The following is a 19515-nucleotide window of genomic DNA, read 5'->3' as shown; positions in this document are numbered from 1 at the left end:
ACTGCCTCATGCAGCCTCACCCGGAGGGCTACTGGATGCTAGTTAACTATGGCCTGGAGTATTGTGGAACTCATGTTTTTTGTGGTTGTTTTCTTTTTTTTTTTTTTTTTTGAGATAGTCTCGCTCTGTAGCCCAAGCTGGAGTGCAATGGCACGATCTCGGCTCTATGCAACCTCTGCCTCCTGGGATTACAGGCATGTGCCACCACGCCTGGCTTTTTTTTTTTTTTTTTTTTCCTGACAGAGTCTTGCTCTGTCGCCCAGACTGGAGTGCAGTGACATGATCTTGGCTCACCACAACCTCCGCCTTCTGGGTTCAAGCAATTCTCCTGCCTCAGCCTCCCAAGTAGCTGGGATTACAGACACCCACCACCATGCCCAGCTAATTTTTTGGTACTTTTAGTAGAGATGAGATTTCACCATGTTGGCCAGGCTAGTTTCGAACTCCTGACCTCAAACGATCTGCCCACCTCAGTCTCCCAAAGTGCTAGGATTACAGGCATAAGCCACCGTGCCTGGATGTATTTTTATTTTTTAAGAGCAGCTACAGGTCTAGGTTTTTAATGTAAATATTTCCAATTAAAAAATATTAGCAGCCAGCTCATTTATAACGAACACTGTACAACCCAAACAAAATACATGTGCAGGCCAGGATTTGGCTCAGGGCCCACCAGTTTGCTACCCCTAGGCTGTTGTTTACATCTATGAACTCCAGGAACCTAGTCCTCTCTTTGTAAAAGGTACAGATGTTCATGGAAGGGTGATTGGACACGCCCAAATGAAAGACAAGAAAGTGTGAATGATGATGATGGCTTTAAAAAGAGTCACTCAGAGGACTGGTAGTATGTTAAATTCATCCATTCCTCAAGTAATATTTATTACATGCCCTAATATGGGCCACTCTCATAGGATTAGGTGAGGGACATACAATAATGAATAAACTACATCCCTGCCACTCTCTTACAAGCTTACATTCTAATGAGGAAGACATTAAATGATAAAGTAATTTCAGTTAGTGGTAAGCATTGTAAAAAAATTAGTGCTGGTTAAGGGATAGAACGTGACACGGGTGTTTAGAGAGGCTTATTTTAGAAGGGGTGGTGAAAGCAGCCCCTCTGGAGAGGACTGCAGAGTGGGACCTAAATAAACACTATCTCTGAGACAGAAACATCCCCACATGAGGATGGCAATAAAGGCGCAGGAAGAGATGTGCATATACAAGGAACAGAAAAAGCAAGGTTGATGGGAGAGGCCGGCAAGGGGTATTTTACAGTGGTATGGAAAACCACTGGAAGCTTTATATATTAGAGCAATGTGATTAACACTTTAAATAGATCATTTTATCTACTGTTCAAAGAAAGGACTGTGGCAAGGGCATGACAGACAGAAATCAGACTACACATACCAGAAAAGTGATAGCTGAAACGGAAATTTGATGAGCTATAAAAGCAGGCAGGGTAGGAATTTTCTCTGTACTTAGAACTGGGTTAGAATTATATTGAACATAGATGGCAAAAGCAGAAGTGAGAAGAGGACACCTGGAATCAAAGAGCCCAAGCAGTTTTTCATGCCTTAATTATAAAATCTTGTACTGTTCAAGATTTTCTATAAGATACACACATTATTGAAGATACTGTATTAGTATTAGTGAAGGAGCATTCTCAAACAGCTGTCTTTTGAACTGTGTTTATGAGTGGTAGAATTCAAACTTTTCTGAATATTTGAGTGCTTTCCAATATGAAGTTTGGGTTGCAGTGGTAAAAATAAATCCTATTTGCCCAACACATATACCACACAAAATGTTGTAAGGGCCAGTAGACAAGAAGTAAAATAACTTGTCAAGTCACCGTGGAGGAATGATTTAAAATGCAGAGCTGACAAGGAAGTCCATGTTCCTTCCATGTAATAGACGGAAATGTTCAAATGATTACAAAGCCAACCTTTGAACAAATGGAAGTGTTCAAATGGTTAGAACACCAGGCTGTGGCTTCCAGCCTTAGAGTGAAAGGGATGAGGGGCTCAAGGCCCACACAATGAACGCTGCTCCCTTCCAGTTTTCACATAGGGAAGTGATGTTCCCCTTATTAAACCTCATGCACATTCTGTCTCTCCAACCCCTTCAACATGCCCATGCATAAGACCCTCAGTATGTTCATGCTTTTAACTTCATTTTAAAAAATCTGGTATGTAAATTTTCAAACTTATGATTGTTAAAAAATTATTTTTTGAAAACTTTCATGAAAACTGAATGTTTTAAGGAAGCTTTTGATGCAGACTGTGGTGTTAATAACGGGGTTCTAAGAGGCAATACTTAAAAGCAATTAAAGCAAAACTTAGAACTTCAGTTCTAAGAAAGAATTAGTCATTTTTATGTTCACTTTGTTTTAAAATGTGAACATGGTTAAGAATTTCACCAGTCTTTAAAGATACCAACTGCAAAGGACAAATGTAATGTTCCATAACATGAAAGGACTTGTATTAAGAATCAGGATTTTGCTGGGCACGGTGGCTCACGCCTGTAATCTCAGCACTTTGGGAGGCGGAGACGGGTGGATCACAAGGTCAGGAGATCAAGACCATCCTGGCTAAACACAGTGAAACCCTGTCTCTACTAAAAATACAAAAAAAGTAGCCAGGTGTGGTGCAGGGAGCCTGTAGTCCCAGCTACTCGGGAGGCTGAGGCAGGAGAATGGCGTGAACCCAGGAGGTGGAGCTTGCAGTGAGCCGAGATCATGCCACTGCACTCCATCCAGCCTGGGCGACAGAGTGAGACTCCATCTCAAAAAGAAAAAAAAAAAAAAAAAAAAAAAAGGATTTAATTCATGAGTCATTTAAGGAAAAAAAGTATCAGGATCATTAGGATAAATAACATTTTCATTGCTGTAATGGGCCAACCAAAACATGAGACAGAGGACAGAGGGAAAACATACAAAAGCCAGTGAAGTACAAGCACCAATGGATAACAACTGAGAAACCAGTAAAATACCTGGTGGATGAGGCAGCAACCTAGTTTTCAGTTCTAAAATAACAATCTGGGTGTCCAGGCTTCTGAATTCCAGACAAATAAAAAAAATGAAACCTGAATCTGTTCAAGCCTCAAGATCTATCAATCAGTTTACCACAGTGGACAGAAAAATGTGTTCAGTGACAGCACAGTTACAATGAACAAATCCAGAAGGTGAAAAATTCTTCAGGACATGACCCCATTTCAAGTAAGAAATATGGAGAAGCCTGTGGTTAAAGCCAATGCAACATATTTGGACTTTCAACAAACCAGTTAAAACAAATCAGAGATGAGGGCTTTCTGGATACTGACAGGGGTAGTATGGCATTACTTTTAACTCTTACAATAAAGCTATATGATGTTTTAAAAATCCTCAATCTTGTGGATTGAAAATACTTGGGAACAAACTTTCCTTGTATGGGATTTTCTTCCCAATAGCAAGGGTGGAGTGGTGAATTGGTGGGATACAGATTAAGTAAGTTTTGCTAATCATTATTTTTGGAGCTGATAAACAGGTATTATGGGTATTCCACAATTTTGTTTCTCAAAATAAGTTTGAAAATGAGTATTACTTTTAGAGAAAGCTCTAAAATAGCCATAGAGCAGCATGAAGTTAACATCCTTTGACAACTTAGAAAACAGATTCAGTAAGACAGTAAGACAAAAATCAAGACCCTGAAAAAAATCTTCACCTAGCTCACAAAGCCACCTCTAAAAACACCATTAACATACAAACCTCATTCCACATGCAGGTGTATCCTCCACAACTCCCCATCTTCACAAACAATCCTCACCCACAGCACTCCTATTTCCCAGCAAAGATAAAGCACATAAGTAATTTCAACACTATTAAGAATTTAATACTTGGGAGGCTGAGGTGGGAGGATCACTTGAGGCCAGGAATTCGTGACCGACCTGGGCAACGTAGCAAGACCTCGTCTCTAAAAAAAAAAAAAAGTTAAAAAAAATTCAAGATTAATTTGCTAACAGGGCCTCTGCTGACATTTGTCTCTGCCTTTTTTCAATGTCTTGTAAAGGAAACAAACTGTTTAGCATTTAGAAGCAGTTAGCTTTTCAGAAATATCAATTTATAATTCAGCAATGTGTATTACAAATCATGCAGAAAGAAGTCTTAATGAACTATCTACTCTCTTGCAAGCATGAAGTGGCTAATTTACACTGGGTCTTGTTAGTTTCCGGTTAGTCTTTATAGTTAGAACTATAACTGATTTAAGTAGCACTCCCAACACTTTTATATCCTAATGAATCTCATCTCCTTCAAAGGAGTTGCCTTGAGAAGCTATTTTTTCCAGCCTCCACCACCTGCCATTGGTGAACACATTTTAAGACTTTGGAATCCTCTTCAGAAGCTGTAACTTTATTTTTAAAAATATCCTTAGCAGTAATACATCTTCCTCTTTGTGGGTTTATTTTATTTCTTGAAACAGCAACAAATCACTTGGAGCCAAGTCTAGTGGACAATTAAAGTAGGTAAAATAAATGTAATGGAGACCCTTAGTGTAATTATAAAGTAATGCAACATGTTTGACTTTTAAGATCTGTAAACTGATTTCCAAAATCTTGAAAAAAATACCAAATGTGAGTAACTTGAAAACATTCATTTGGATAGAAATTCCGGCTTCTTCATCAAAACTTCACTTCTTTGTGATCAGCTTGTATTCTATCAATGACTCAAGTTCAGGGGCCTCGCCTTTTCTCCTAGCCTACATAAAAGTCATTAACAAATGCCTAAATTATACAGAACTGTTAAAGCTCAGTAGTTAGTAAGTTTTGGTTCATTCAATACAGCACCTCATTTCAGAAATAGTACTTAAATCTGACTTAAAATTACCTTATGCAAATCAGGTTTTTTGGTTTAGTGCTACAATATAATATTTAATGTTACACTGTTGGGTGACTCCCACTTTTTCTATATATACAGTGAAGACTTACAATAGCTCACAATGCAGTTAAGAATTGCATTTTAATAATCTCATACTACCATCTAATGGAAGAAAGAGTAAGTTCGTCAGAAAACCAGTACAGTCATTTTGCTATTAAAATTTTGCTTTTTAATAATTTATTTAAATAAGATATTTGAAGCAGTTTAGAAAAAACAAGATTTGTATTTTATTTCCTTGTAAAAATCTTTACACATGCAGACAAACCAGTGTTAAGAAAGTATTCACCATCATTTAAACAAATAACCACTTAAATAGAACAGTGTCTGCAATTTTATCTGTATAAAAATAAGATACATTTTTACAGAATTCACGCTCCAGTTCTTATAGCAATAAACAATACACAACTATAATAAAGTACAATTGAACCTGACCATGGTTTTTAATTAGATACTGCTAGGGCATTTTAATGTGCAAAAAAATTAACATAGTTCTTTTCAAAAGAAAATGTCCTCAGTGTTCTAGAGACCTAGAGGGTTTCAAGAAATCAAATCCTAATCAGTTTGCGTTTAATGTTTTGATTGAGTCCATACATCACACTGTAGATAGGCAAAACCAAGAACTGATGCAGGCTCAAAGGAAGAGAAAATCAGCGCCTGTGCCTGCCATGTCCTGAGCGACTGCCACCATGGTGCTTGCTTTTATGGGACCTCTCAAAGGAGCGAGATCGTTCACGCCTGTCTCTATGATGTCCCCTTTCATGCCTGTGTTTCTTGGCTGCATCTGAGTGATCCCGAGACTTGCTCTGAGATCGAGAACGAGATTTTTTCCTTTTATGACCATGTCTGTTTGAACTTTTTAAATCATCTCTGGTATGCTTGGCCTTAAGGTGAGGAGAACCATGATTATGATGTCTTCGAGGGCTTTCACTGTGACTGCGGGACCTGCTTCTTGATCTCGAGCTGTATGTCCCAGATCGACTCCGCCTATTATTATAGCTTAGATAATAAAAATTTGAAGTTTAGGTTCAGTTTCTATGGCGAACAGATTACTCTGGTGGTTGCTCATAACAGGTTCAAAACAAAACTACCAGCTACATAAATGACAAACCAGAACTTTTCAAAATCTCCCCACCCATCACTGCTGTATGCCCAAGCCCATACATAACATATTAAATCTTAAGCAAATGTTCTTACGTCTATATTCCAAGGGGAGTAATTAGCAATTTTTAGTGTCCTAGAGCTACACTTTTTATTAAATATCTCCCACATGTTCAAAAGACATTGAAGAGCCACGAGGAGCTAACAATCTACTTACAAGCCTAACTAGGAAAGATTCATTGACTGGTTAATTTGATTATTGGTTATTAATAAGGGGTTAATGAAATACATTTTCTAACTGAAATTTTTTAAAAAAGGAGTTTTCACATTAAAAACAATACTATGGCCCTCAAGCACTTTGTGGGTAGCTCCTACACTTCTCCAAAAAACATGGGAGAAAATATAACAGAATGCCATTAAGATACTGTACGTCCAGAACATCTCCAAACTCACTTCTCATAATTTACCTCATATTAAAAGCCTAATTCTAACCTAACTTTGAAAATAATCTATGTTCAATTTTTAAAGAAAAAGTATTAACCTTTAAAAACTCCAAATAAGACTGCTTCCCTAAGAAAATATTTACTTACTGTCTTCTTGGAGTATGTGATCTAGAACGTGATCGTGTTCTTGACCTTGATCGACTTGCACTTCTGCTATTTCTACTTCTCTTGCTGTCTTTTCTTACACTTCAAAAAATCATGACATATTAGTTACAAACTTAGTGTGTTAAAAAGTAAACACATAAAAGATTCCTCAAGCCAGTTTTCCAGCCCAAGTATACTCACCCATTGTAAGGGCTTTTGGAAGCCTGTTGTCTATCCTCAGGTTCTTTTTTTACTGTCTTCACATTAATGGAGATTGGTGATTTCTCTTCAGCTTTTACCTCTCTTGGCGATGCTTTTAAAAGACATAACAGCATGTTAACTACTGGATTTAACAGAGGGCCAAAAAGTTGTTTCTAAATGTAACTCAAAGTACCATGCTTCCGCTTCCAAGTATCAGTCTTTAGTTGACTGCCATAAAAGAACATAGTAGCAGTTTCTTAACATCATTTTTCTCTATGCAACTTTCAAATGTAAAAGCTCTCTAACAGAGACACACTTTCAGTGTTCCCAAGTCGTTTTAATTCTAAATACATCTTACATGGTTTGGAGGCTGGAGAAAATCCACCGAGGGTTGAAAGGGCTGGAGTTCCATCAGGATTCAATCCCTTTGCTTTTAATTTGGCTTCTTGTAAGGCTACTTTTCTTTTTTCTACTTCTTTTTCCAGTAATTCATAGTTTGGCTGTTGGGGAAAAAAGAAAGTTAGTATTTCTCCCTTACAGTAGCTTAGACTCTTAGCATCTTGGCACAAACGAGTAAATAGAGAATACCTTTTTTCTGGTATAAAGCCTAAGCGTTTCTATGCAGATTTCCTGGATTTCCTCTTCCGTAGTACCAAAAAGAAGAAACCAATGGGGACGAGTTGGCAATGGAATCTAAACCATAAGAACAGAATGGTTTAGATTAAATTTTTGCTAAATCTGTACTGGAATCACTGAAAATTTGTGTGATTTATCCTACAGAACAAAATGGGAAATATACACCTACCTGAAGTGCTCTAGCTGCAAGGTAGATGCAAGCACATGCTATAGTCTCTGGTTGAAATCGAACAAAAACATTGGTTCGAAGACTGTCATTCATGTAATTCCTGCAAAATATTTCAACTATAAGCTTGTATGTAAACAAACCAGTTCTTCTGAAGCTTACATAAAATTGGAGACTCAATCTACTTTATTCTTTTTTCTTCTCTTATTTATATTCACATCCTCATATTCTAGCATATAACAACTCTTAACTCAAAAAAATCAGTAAGCAGTAAGAATTTAATAGTAGGACCATTTGCAATTTTCCTATATGTGAGCGAAGCTCTTTTAAATTATTTCGTATTACAATCCAACTAGAAATTACTCCTAATGTTAATATATTTCTGTAAAAAGCAATGCTTTCAAAGTCAATTCTGACATGATTAGTTTCAGAAATGATAAACCACTCCAATAATACTTCAAGCCATTAATTACTGACCATCTCTCCTTTATCCACAATAAAAGCAGTGTCAACCAAGTTCTTTTCAAAAGCTCAAAATACCGTTAACAGGGGTAAAAAGGCATTTTCAGTAGGTAACAAGTTAAACTTATATTAAGAAAATTAAGATATTTAGAAAATCTAGATAGGGAAGTAAAAAGCAATAAATAAACACATATAATGGCCTTGTTTACATACCTTTTTTGTGACTAGGTAAAAGAGATAAACTACTTCAGTTAAAAAATTGCTGAACTTTTATTAATGAACCCTCCCCACAACATTCCTAAACTATTAAAGAAATTTTACAGGTCATTTAAAAAGTTAAGCTGAAATTAAATGGACTATTTCTTAAAAATCCTAAACCATGAGAACTGCTATAATCCATTTTATGCAACACATACTTAAAATGTCATGCATTTTATAAAAGTAATGAGACTTTTCTAACATTACAAATATTTACTGAGTCCGAAAGAAGCATGGCAGTCATTAAAAGGACATCTTGCTGGGAAGTCCAAAATATAAAAATTACTTCACTAAGTCCTTCACATCAATAGTCTTAGGAAACAGTAGTGTGGCTGATCCACAAACTCCTTGGCTTGACCTTTAAATAAGCCAGCACTCCAAATCACACATCTGCATCTCAAAAAGTCCAAGTGCTAAATAAAGCATTTAAGCAATATAATAGTAACATCTCTTTTAAAAATGAAGTGCTTCTTGCTTCTAATATTATTACTGCAATACAGCCAAGCAGTTATATAAATTAAGCCAGTATGGGAACTGGTGCCCATTTTAAGCTGCAAGTTTGTAGTCTCCTTTGGTAGAATTCATGCTATACACACTAAAAATAAAAATTTAGTCAAATTCCTAATAAGAAACCATTTAATTCATAATGGCTGGACAACAAATCTATCAAAAATGAACTATTCATTTTGATAGTTACAAGTATACATTAAATACATAGGCATGTCAAGTAGTTACTTCTAGAAGCAAATATACAAATCCTTTTGACACCCCGACAGAACTAGAAGATGCTGCCAGATGGATATGGACCACTTCAGTGAATCTCGGATGAGAGCTTGCACTGGATTGGCTGGAGAGCAGGGTAGCCAATCAGGCCATCCTGAGGTCATGGGCTGAAGTGCAGAGGGCAGAGTTCTATGACTTACCATCATGGACTACCCTTTAATTAAAGAGTAGAAAAAAGAACAAAGTTAAATTGAGTTCTCCATTAAAAGTAATTAGTCAAGCCAAGAAAACAGGAAGCAGAAATAAGCATTATTTACCTTTTGGTTAAAAAAACAAAAACAAAAACAACAAAAAGCCCCAAACAAACTTATCTCATTATTTTGGAAAGGGAAAATGAAACTTACTTTATTTCTGCTTCTGTTTTCCTGGCTAGGAAAGAAATCTAAAAAAGTGACTTACCAGGCAGTTTGAACCAGGGTTTGATTACGTTCACATTCTAAGACTTGTAAATACATAACAATGATCTGAAGGACAAGGGAAAAAAACTCAATTTAGTATACTGGTAGTTCTTTCCGAGTAGAGTTCAATGAAAAAAGTAATTGAAAATGTTAGATTCAAGTTATAATTCTGCATCGATAATACAGACCAATTTAAATGTACGTAAGATTCTAATGTGAACCGTTATATGCCTAGATTTTACATAAATTCTGTTTAGAAGTACATTTCAGAATTATACAGGAAAAAAAGGCAATTAAGAGTATTTTTCATTGGCACTTTACTATGTGATTGGGCACTGTGCTAGATTATTTCACCTAATTTCCCAAGGTACATTTCTAGCCCAGGTGGTCCTGACCCGGGTAACTCACTCTACCGCTTATATTGATAACGAAAGCTAAGAGATGTTGGGAGAAACAAATTTCCGATAATGCTAACAGTGAGCAGCCAACACACTTAGAACATTCTACTATGACAGTAAGTGTGCCAGACACTTTTGTAGCTACACATTTATTCCTTGGAATGAGGAACTTTACATCTCTGTTTTCTAGGTGGAAAAACTGGGACTTTAACCACAGAAACAAAAGTAACTTCTCTATGAACACACAATTAAGATTTAAGATTTGAACCTACATTTTTGACTGTCACTTTACTGATAAATCTCAACATCCAAAAGAATGTTTTTCGATGAAGCCTGAACCTTTAAAGGAATGCCTTTTAAAACCAAGGTTAATGCTCAGATAGAAACATAAATTCATATAAAATATAATTTTTAGAAAAGTCCTAATACTTACAAACCCAATTTCTGTACTCTACAACTCACCTTATGAGGATGCTTGACATGAACACAAAATCCCAACTCCTTTAGCACCCTCCTCTCTGCTTTGATAACTTGATTTTTGGTGTTAATGTAGTTCTGATCAAGGATCAGGGGGCTTGGAGTCCTATAGTTTGTAAGAAATAAAATCAAAACTGTTTTGCACATCCAAAAAATTTTATTTGTGGCATCTCCATTTTCCCTTCCAACCAACTATTGGCAACAGAAACCAGCTTTTTAAACTCCTGCAAACAAGTTAAAGCATTAATCTTGTGCTGTCCAAGTTATGCTAATTAAATATATACATCTATGAGACTAAGTTCCTAAAGGAACTAACAATTCTGTAATGAAAAAAATTCACTCTAATGCTCAAATTCATCCTTGCCAACTTTTCCATTCTGCTTATATTCTAGGAGTACATATATATATGTATTTAACTTTAGTGATAGCATGATTTCTTATCACAAACCTCAAAGTCTCTCCAAGAGACTTTCCACTGGCCAAAGTAATGTGCTCCAGGCTGGTCCGATGGTAGTGGGTTATCAGAACTTATTAACATCAGTGTCACTAAAGTTGGTATACAATCCCCCCACTGCTATTTGATTGGCTTAAAAAAAAAAAAAACTAACGTGCTCCTAAGATTTACAGTACTATCAAGTCCTCAAAGATCATACTGATTTTTCAGTCATTCTATAAAATAATAACTCTTGGCTGGTTTATGGCCAAATTTTTCAAATGTTGCGGGGGAACAGTGGGTAGCTAATCCAGATTCCCCTCCAATGGGGTGGTATGTTTTTAACAATTTGTTGTTAAGAGCCTACCTGTTTAAAAAAGTAATCTGAAAACTATAGATTCAGGTCAATTACCCAAATAAATTAAAAATCATATTTAAAACTCCACGTGACCCATGAGATCCAGGCCAAAATTTGGTCAGGGCTGTAGTTATTAGGCAATATGCTTTAGTATTAATACAGAAGAGAATGAATGGCTATAGTGAGGGAACCAGAACATATTCAAGGGCTCTGTACCAGACTAAATTTTGGTAACTCAGAAGTTTCTATAATACAGAAAGCTTATGTCAGTGGTTTAATGCTTTAAAAGTAGTACATTCAACTGATGTTATCCCCACGTTTTATTATATAGTTTAAAAACCTATTACATAGTTTAAAAACTTACAATAAAAGACGATCTTATCTATGTCTTACAATTCGGAACCGGTTTCTTCCCGAGAAGTTTTAGTCAGGAAAGGTTAAGGAATTGGGTTTTTGTTTTCTGTTGTTGGTCATGTCTGAAATTTACCCAAGTCCAACACATTCTTAGATCCAACCAACAAAAACTACAATTGTATCAAGACACTGATTATATGGTAAAAGTAGAATACTTCAACATTTTTGTCCATACTCATTTCATTTTCAGCCAAAAGACTTAAGAGTCTTTGCTCTAGGGGATCCAGAAAAATGTATCTCATATTTTTAAAACAAAAATCTACTTTGATACATGCACCGAAGGTTAGAAAACAATCTGCAATGAACTTCATTACCCCTATGGTAACATCAGAGTAAAAAGTCAGTTATCACACATTTTCCTTACTTTCCTCCATTTAAAATTATTACAGAAACTGGAATGCTTACTAAACAAAAATTGGCAGAGCTGACAAGATAAAAGACATCTGTTACTTAAAATGGCCTTCACTCAGACCCATTCCTCACACCTATGAGGAATGAGGCCACCAGCTGGCCTCATTGAGCTGCTTTCTAATATTAACGTGTAATGATGAATCCATTTATCAGGACAGTAGGCTACAAATTGCTCTTTGGAAAATAAGTCAAACTTAATTCTCATGAAAGCAACCTCTCTCTCTCTCTCTATATATATACACACACATATACATATACATACGTACATATAAACATATTCCAAAGATCTTAAGGTTTATGATCAGGTTTTATCATCATAGGAAATTTGGAAAAAAATTAAACCAACCTCAGACTCTTTTTAACTTATGGTGGTGTTATCTAATGGCTCTCCTTAACTGGCATTAAGAGATAAAATAGCTCCAGTGTTACAGCTGCACACTATTTTAACTCTTAACCCCTTGCAATCCAGACAGAAGACGGTATCATCAAAATCCCTAATAAAATGTAATTTTATGAAAATATAGTTGTCTCATTTTTCTCTACTTGTTAATAAAAATGATTGATACCTCTTAACATAACCTGCTTTAAGAGCTGCCTTCAAATGGTGATATAATTCATTTGTTCTTGCAATTACACTAAAGAAGCTAAATATTTGTTTGAATCATAGCTACTATTTAGTCCCAAATCAGACTTACATGCCATATTCTGTTTTTGTGTCAAATTCCCAATGACATCAAAACAGATTTAAGAAAACTAAACCCATTATTTACTATAATTCAATATACACTTAACTTCTTGCTTAATCCTGCTATTACCTGCAATTTTCAAAGTTAACTTTGTGGGTATATAACCTAAAACCAGACACCTTCATTTTGTTCAGAATTGGTTCTACCTCACAAATCAAGGGTGCACCTGTAATTTACAACTACCGGGTAGAGGTTACTTTGTATCATAAATTTAAAAAAATGTATCTCCATAAACCAGCAGTAAACAGTTTCAAATTACAAATTAGTACTTTCTGTTGCAACAAGCACATTAAATTAAGGTCTGCTAGAATTTTTTCCTCCCTAATCAGGTAAACTTTCCTTGCCAATAAAGTCTGGGGAGGTGGCATTTTAAAATCTCTTTAAAAAAGAAGTCTTCATCTATTCAAAGAAAACTCAGAAATAATTTTCATTATCAACACACAAACTCAATTTCTGCTTTAGGTTTCTATTGTCCGATTTTTCTGATTTATACAAGAATTATTTTCAGTTTTAGAAAATCCTGGTCTTTGGTCATTAGAAGTTTATTATATGGTTAGTTAGAGAAGCTATTTTCCTTTAGCATGATTATGTAATTGACATATAACTCAACAACAACAAAAATTACAAAGTCCAAACATGGTTAGTCTCATTTATGTGTTACAAAGATTGAGAAATTTTGGAACCAGGTTCTCAAGAGACTGTAAGAGATAGGTAGTTTACAAAGAGGCATACTGCCAAGCAATATACAAAAAATCTGTAATGCCTACTTAAAAGTAGAAACATTCTTTATAGGTATTTAAACAAACTGAAGGCCACCTTGTAGAGCCACAGAATTATACCGTAGAAAGCTGGTAGATTAAATAACATCACTTAATATCTTTCCAATTCTTACCTATCCAACTTTTATCATCTATGGATACACTGAAAGTACATTACATTTACTAATGAGAATGGTTAAACCAGTCTTTGAAAATTTTAATACACTGCATCTCAAAAGTATTTGGAAACTACTACAATGAAAAAGCAATCGTCCCTCCAAATTTAACCATTTACTGTGAAGTTAAAAGATAATTATCGAACCACAAAAAATTGAAGGAGGAACAGGCCAAACAATCCAGGTTGGGAACTAAGCACTGGTACTTTTTAAAAAGCTCCTCTGCTAATTCTCAATGTGTAGCCAGGCTGAAGAGACCAATGACCTACAGGCGACATGAATAATGTATCTCCACTGTAACTGTCACAGTCACACTACAATTTAAAGTTACGAATAAACTAGATGAAAACAAATAGCATCATCAAGACAAGTATGCTTTACCTAACTAACGTATAATACCAACAGTACTTTCTAATGACATTAACCTGTGCAAAAATAAATACAAAGCTATAGTTCTAATAACTTGGACAGCAAAGACAAAAGCTTGTAACAAGAAACAGGAGTTTTTCTAAATGGTTCACCAGTGGCCAACCTGTTAGTCCCCGATTCCAGTGACCTATTCTCAGAGCACTGGCTTCTCCTTGGGGATTTTCGATACTTCACTCACTGTTGCCATGACGACAGCTTCATCTCTATGTACCACTCCACATCACCCAGGCTTTGGTAAATGTAGCTGGTCGCTGTATAGTCGGTTGCAAGGGAAAAAAGAGTTGAAGTTAATAACATATACAAGTTACGTGCTTGAGTAAACTTGTAATATGCATAGAAACACTTTTACATCCTGCTTTAAAAAAAGGCTTCCATGCAATTAACAACTCCTTTTAAATTTTGCTATAATCAGACTTCTAAGATTGAAACAAAATCAGTTTCTCTGTAATAATGATCCAAAACACAAAGTTACATCAGACACAACGATCAGGTGAGATTATATTATTTTAAATTCCATGGTTTTCACAGTTAAGACCTATTCTGATATCAACGAAGAAAACTTGGTCTCACAGGAAAATTTCACAAAAAATAATCATGTGATTACATAATAGCTGGCTCAATGGTTCAAAGAATAATACTAGAAAACCATTTCCTTTAAGCAAAGAGAAACCTTTGACTAAAGATAGAGCCTTGTATTAGTGTCATGACTTTAAACATCCTGAAGAATCAGCCAGATATCTAAATACAGATTAAAGCTCAGACCATACCAAAGACCAATTTGAAATCTTCCCAATTCCCAGGGACTCATCAACAAACTAAAAGATGTTTTAGAATTTAAAAATTACTCTATCCCTGGACACAGTTAAGGTGAATGAGAAAAGATGGGGGAGAAAAAGTATGTAGGAAAACTGTTTCAGACTTTTTAACTAGGATATTTTTTTTTTTAAAAGAACTGTCTGTAGACTCACAGAATAGACTAGTCATCTTAAAGTTGCTTTAATATTTGCTTGTCTGAATAGTTCCATTACTGCCAACTTACAGATTCAGCCAATAAGGACTACTCATATAGGATACTAACAGCACTAACCAACATACCCAACCCCCAGAACAACTTATAATCCTTTTAATAACTTCCTTTCAAACTCAGTGCACTGACTACCATCACTACAATTCCTTAAAGAGTGAATACAAAAACTAACCTACACCAAATATATCCTTCTGCAGCATGTACTGAAAGTCACCTGTAGATGCAGGAAGTCCTGCAACAAACTTTTTGGTACTGCCTCACAGGAACACATAGGTCCACATAAAATTATGTTACCACAACACCTAGGAGATACTATTTCAGTCTCTGTATTTTCTTACAACATCAAATAAATGAGCCTTATCTAAATGCAACCCAATCAACCTTGTTAATTTTCTAACCCACTCACTGAGACTGTATCTGACCAAAACAAAATACCTGTTTAATCCCTTTGACTTCAAACTTCAAACTTTATCATCCTGCAGTCCTTTCAGATCCGGTATTATTCGATATATCGTAGTTCAATGTTGAGAAGTACTCTAACAAAAGCCAACCTCAATTGATAAAGAATTAACTGGGACTTCGAGTAGAAAAACATAATCTACACAGAACTTTGCCACAATATTAACTTAAACTACAGTGTTTAAACTTCCACAGCCTTCAGTCTTCCAGAGAGGGGAGAGGAAAAATAACTTACAGAATACACTCACACTTGAGCCAAACGTACTCCCTTTCTTGTTTAATCTTAAGCCACAGGCCTGGCTTCACAGCACTGTTAGGATTGTCCATAAATGCAACTGCCTCTACAAACTTTAGATAACCGGTTAATTATGTTTCTTTTTTCAAATTATTTTAAATATCCGTGTTCCTATATGAACGTTAACACCTAAATTAAAGTCCGTTTTCTTTTGCATCCATATTGACTTGAGAGGAAAGATGTTTTGATTTGATGACGGGTGCACAGTACAGCAGTAGCAAGAGATGCTATGTTCAATAATGCCAATCTTACCTTTTTCCTCTTAACTGGCGTAGGTGGTGGAATACATTAATCACATCTCTTATTCTTCTAGGTGCTTCTTCGATTTTTGATGCAAGATTAATACAAGCCATAGCAACAATCTGAAAGAATCCATGAGCCACAAAAGCCATTGTTAGATTAAACTCACTTTGAAGAATAAACTTTAGAACACAAGTGGGACAATCTTTAGTAAAATTAGAGCGGACATTTCTATGCCATAAGCCTACCAGCTATGCTAGTACTACACTCTTTGTTGTTCCACTCATCTTAATTTTGGTTCCAGAGTCAAGCTCAATCTCACGGCACTTCTGTATTTGGTTGAAAACTACTTCTCGTTAAGAGGGCACTTAGGTTCGGGATCCATTTTCTGGATTGTGAACCACATTCTAAAGGTTTCCACTTCCTGGCGAGGGAGAAGTAGGTACAAAGGCCTAAACTAAACCACTCCCTTTCTGGAAAGGCTGGCTGCTAACACTACCCCTACTTCTGCCCATTTCCGGATGAAGAAATCCCTTTTACCCGCCTCCGCTGTGCTTACCTCGAAACTGTGTTTGACGAAAGATTTGGAGTAGAAAAAACGATGAAACAACACCTGCCCCGTTGCCATCGCCACCTGCAGACAAGAGAGGAGAACGGAAGCGCAGGGGTCAGGCGGGCCCGCTCCAGGCGCCGCCGCCATTTTGTGCCGCCGATCGCTTCCCTTTCCCCTCCCGCCGCCGCCGAGAACAGCCCGCTGCCAGGTCCTCCCTCCGCCTCCGCAGCCCCCCGCCCCAGCACACCCCGGCCCCAGCTGGGCCCCGAACGGGAGAGCCTGAGGGAGCCGTCCCCACCCTTCCCGGGGCACGGTGATACTGGGATGCGGCGTAGGGATCGGAGGGGAGGAGAGGAGCGCCCGGCCGACCCAGGGCCAGAGCACTGACCTGCGGCAGCCGGAGGAGAATGCCGGCGGCCTGGATGAGCTCGCAGCCCAGGATGCGTAAGTCTGTCTCGCTGGGCAGGTCGAGCCCGTCCTGCATGGATGGGGTGGGCGAGAGCCTCTCCTCCGGAATCAGAGAGTGGTCGATGGTGAGTGAAACTTCCGAGTACAGGCGATCGCCGATCAGGATCCCTCCCGTCGTGGTCGTCGTCGTGGTCGTCGTCCCGGAGCTGGAGCCGCCCGCGCTTGGGGCGGCCGACGAGGCGGCGGCGGCAGCAGTAGCTGTCGAGTGAGGCCCGGACGCCATAGTCTTAGCGAGCTGCACGCAAGCTCAACGCAGCCGGAACCCGAAACAAGACTAACCAGCGTTCTCGGCGCGACGGATATTCCCGTGACCGCCGGGTTCTGGGCCGCTTCACGCCGCGTGCGCTTCCGCCCTGACGTCACCACACCGGCCCGCCGCGCGCCAACTAGTCCCTTCAGGCCGCGCCTCCGCCTTCGGCATCGGCCTGCGAGGAGAGTGTTGGGTGCTGCGACAGACCTTGGGGTCATCAGTGGCTAAGGAGGCCTTGTCTAGCCAAGGCCTGTTGATACCACCTTGTTTGTGATACTTAGCCACACGAATAATGGAGCTTTACAGGCTCCCTTATGCCCAAAATAGAGATGGCGGCATTGGCTATCATCTCTGCGCCCCTTCACCCTGCGTTCCGGCCTCTTCCTTTAACCTCGGCGCCGCCAGTGTTCCGCATGTACCAAGGGAAGTGGCGGTCGACCTGAGCGCGCTTTGGCGGGTGGAAGTGGTGACTGATGTCGTGTGTGGACGAATGTGTAATATAAAGTGACCCTCAAGGAACCTGGAGAGGGCTGCTTTACAGTATTTGAAGAACGCAGGGCAGTGGACTGTATCGGTTCCCAGATGAAAGCTCCCCGGGGGGCGTGTTTTTGCCAGTGTGGGGAAGTAGGGCGGAAGCATAGGAATGACCGCGAGGGCGGCTGCTTTCCTGCCCGGCCTTTGACACCGACAAGGCTTTCAGTAATCTGGAAAATCCCTAGTTTCCAAAAATAGTCTTAGGGCGAGGACTTGACAGAGGTAATTTAATTATGCCTGGGAGTGTCAGTTCATACATGGTTACCTGCCGAGGGTAGGCAGAATAGGTGAAGTCAACCTCGTGGGGTTTTTTTTCTGTGATACTAGCTAGCAAATTCCAGCGTTTCCTGAACCTTGAAGTAAAAACGATGATACTGATCTAAACTATTAGAATCTAGGTTGGAAGGAAAGTAATGCATCACGTTTTACTTTTGACGCTCAGAAAGCGATACCCCAAAGACTGAGAGGCTTTAGAAGCTGCCTCATAATGCAGGTCCCCCTAACCTTGACTTGTTGCCCGCCCTTTCCCCAAATGCAGGGAGGTACTCTCTGAAATTTCCTTCCCAGACTAGAGAAGCCTCTTTGTAGAAGAAACAATCGCATTCTTCCTCTCACTGAAATCTGGTATCCTATTTCAGAAAAACAGAAATGCAGCCATGCCCGGAGGGACTTTTTCACAAGATAGCTCAAAAGAAAATTATTTGCTAATAAATTTCTGTCCATTCATTCTTCCCAATAATCATTTGCTGCTTCTCAAAATAAATGTCTACATTTCCCATCTCCCCTTTCCCCTATGAAAAAAGGATATAAAATCTTCTGTACTCCATTAAGCTACTGGGTAATGATTCTCCTGCTATTACTCCGGTGTTATGTATGTCTTGTCTCCTGTTAATCGCCTGTTATCAGTTGATTTCTTTTTTTTTTTTTCTTTTTTTAAAGTGGAGTCTTGCTCGGTCGCCCAAACTGGAGTGCAGTGGCGCGATCTCGGCTCACTGCAACTTCCGCCTCTCAGGTTCAAGCAATTCTCCCACCTCAGCCTCCCCAGTAGCTAGGATTACAGGCACACACCACATGCCCAGCTAATTTTTGTATTTTTGTAGAGATGGGGTTTCACCATGTTGGCTAGGCTGGTCTTGAACTCCTGACCTCAGGTGATCCGCCCGCCGTGGCCTCCCAAAATGCTGGGATTACAGGCATGAGCCACCGCACCTGGCCTTACTAGTTGATTATTTAAGCGAACCTTCAGCGGCAAAGTTGTTTTAAAACGTACTGATACTTGACCCTTGTCTGCAGAGGTTGATGTCATTGATTTAAGGTGGGCCCAGCTAAGGTGGGCCCAGCCAGTGGTTCAATTTTGCCTGTCTTCCAGTGATTGGAATGTACAGCCAAGAGAGTGTAATTACGGTGCTGGCAGAAGTATTAACCTATCTGTATGTCACTGTCTTCACTTTCTGACTAGGCTGCTTCCAGGGAATCTTTCCACCTCAATATTTATGAGAGATCTATAATTTTATAACAAACTTTTAAAGGAGACTCAGTTTCCTTAAACACAACTGATGACACCAGTTTTCTGGTTTTCTTCCATTTTTGTTTT

The 19515-nt window shown here is 38.3% G+C and overlaps 1 protein-coding gene across 2 annotated transcripts; it reads right to left on the bottom strand.

Moving 5' to 3' along the window:
* Positions 1-5052: 5052 nt before the first annotated feature.
* On the bottom strand, positions 5053-18743 carry CCNL1 (cyclin L1). 2 transcript variants are annotated; one of them, XM_010365908.2, is made up of 11 exons: positions 17058-18743; positions 16676-16750; positions 16129-16238; positions 10356-10476; positions 9497-9561; positions 7598-7697; positions 7381-7485; positions 7151-7292; positions 6793-6904; positions 6595-6693; positions 5053-5902 (listed from the first exon to the last, which is right to left on the bottom strand). In XM_010365908.2, the coding sequence occupies exons 1-11, from the start codon at positions 17358-17360 to the stop codon at positions 5554-5556; spliced, it is 1581 nt and encodes a 526-aa protein (XP_010364210.1). In that variant the 5' UTR covers positions 17361-18743; the 3' UTR covers positions 5053-5553. The 2 variants fall into 2 exon arrangements, 1 of the variants encoding a protein (XP_010364210.1); XR_004056734.1 differs by lacking the exons at positions 5053-5902; positions 6595-6693; positions 6793-6904; positions 7151-7292 and adding an exon at positions 9238-9251 and having other exon boundaries at positions 7470-7485.
* Between the last annotated feature and the right edge of the window lie 772 nt (positions 18744-19515).

The sequence above is a fragment of the Rhinopithecus roxellana genome, chromosome 1 (genome assembly GCF_007565055.1).
Source record: "Rhinopithecus roxellana isolate Shanxi Qingling chromosome 1, ASM756505v1, whole genome shotgun sequence".
NCBI classification, from domain to species: domain Eukaryota; kingdom Metazoa; phylum Chordata; class Mammalia; order Primates; family Cercopithecidae; genus Rhinopithecus; species Rhinopithecus roxellana.
The sequence above is the reverse complement of the archived record's forward strand: the minus strand, read 5'-3'. Positions and strand labels throughout refer to the sequence as shown.

What these genes read in the sequence shown, in the direction of transcription:
- CCNL1 (XM_010365908.2), bottom strand. Translation starts at nt 17,360, where the DNA reads ATGGCGTCCGGGCCTCACTCGACAGCTACTGCTGCCGCCGCCGCCTCG. An exon ending in TTGCAGCTAGAGCACTTCAG is followed by an intron (nt 7,486 to 7,597) that starts GTAGGTGTATAT and finishes CTTATGGTTTAG; the next exon opens with ATTCCATTGCCAACTCGTCC. An exon ending in TCCAAAAGCCCTTACAATGG is followed by an intron (nt 6,694 to 6,792) that starts GTGAGTATACTT and finishes GATTTTTTGAAG; the next exon opens with TGTAAGAAAAGACAGCAAGA.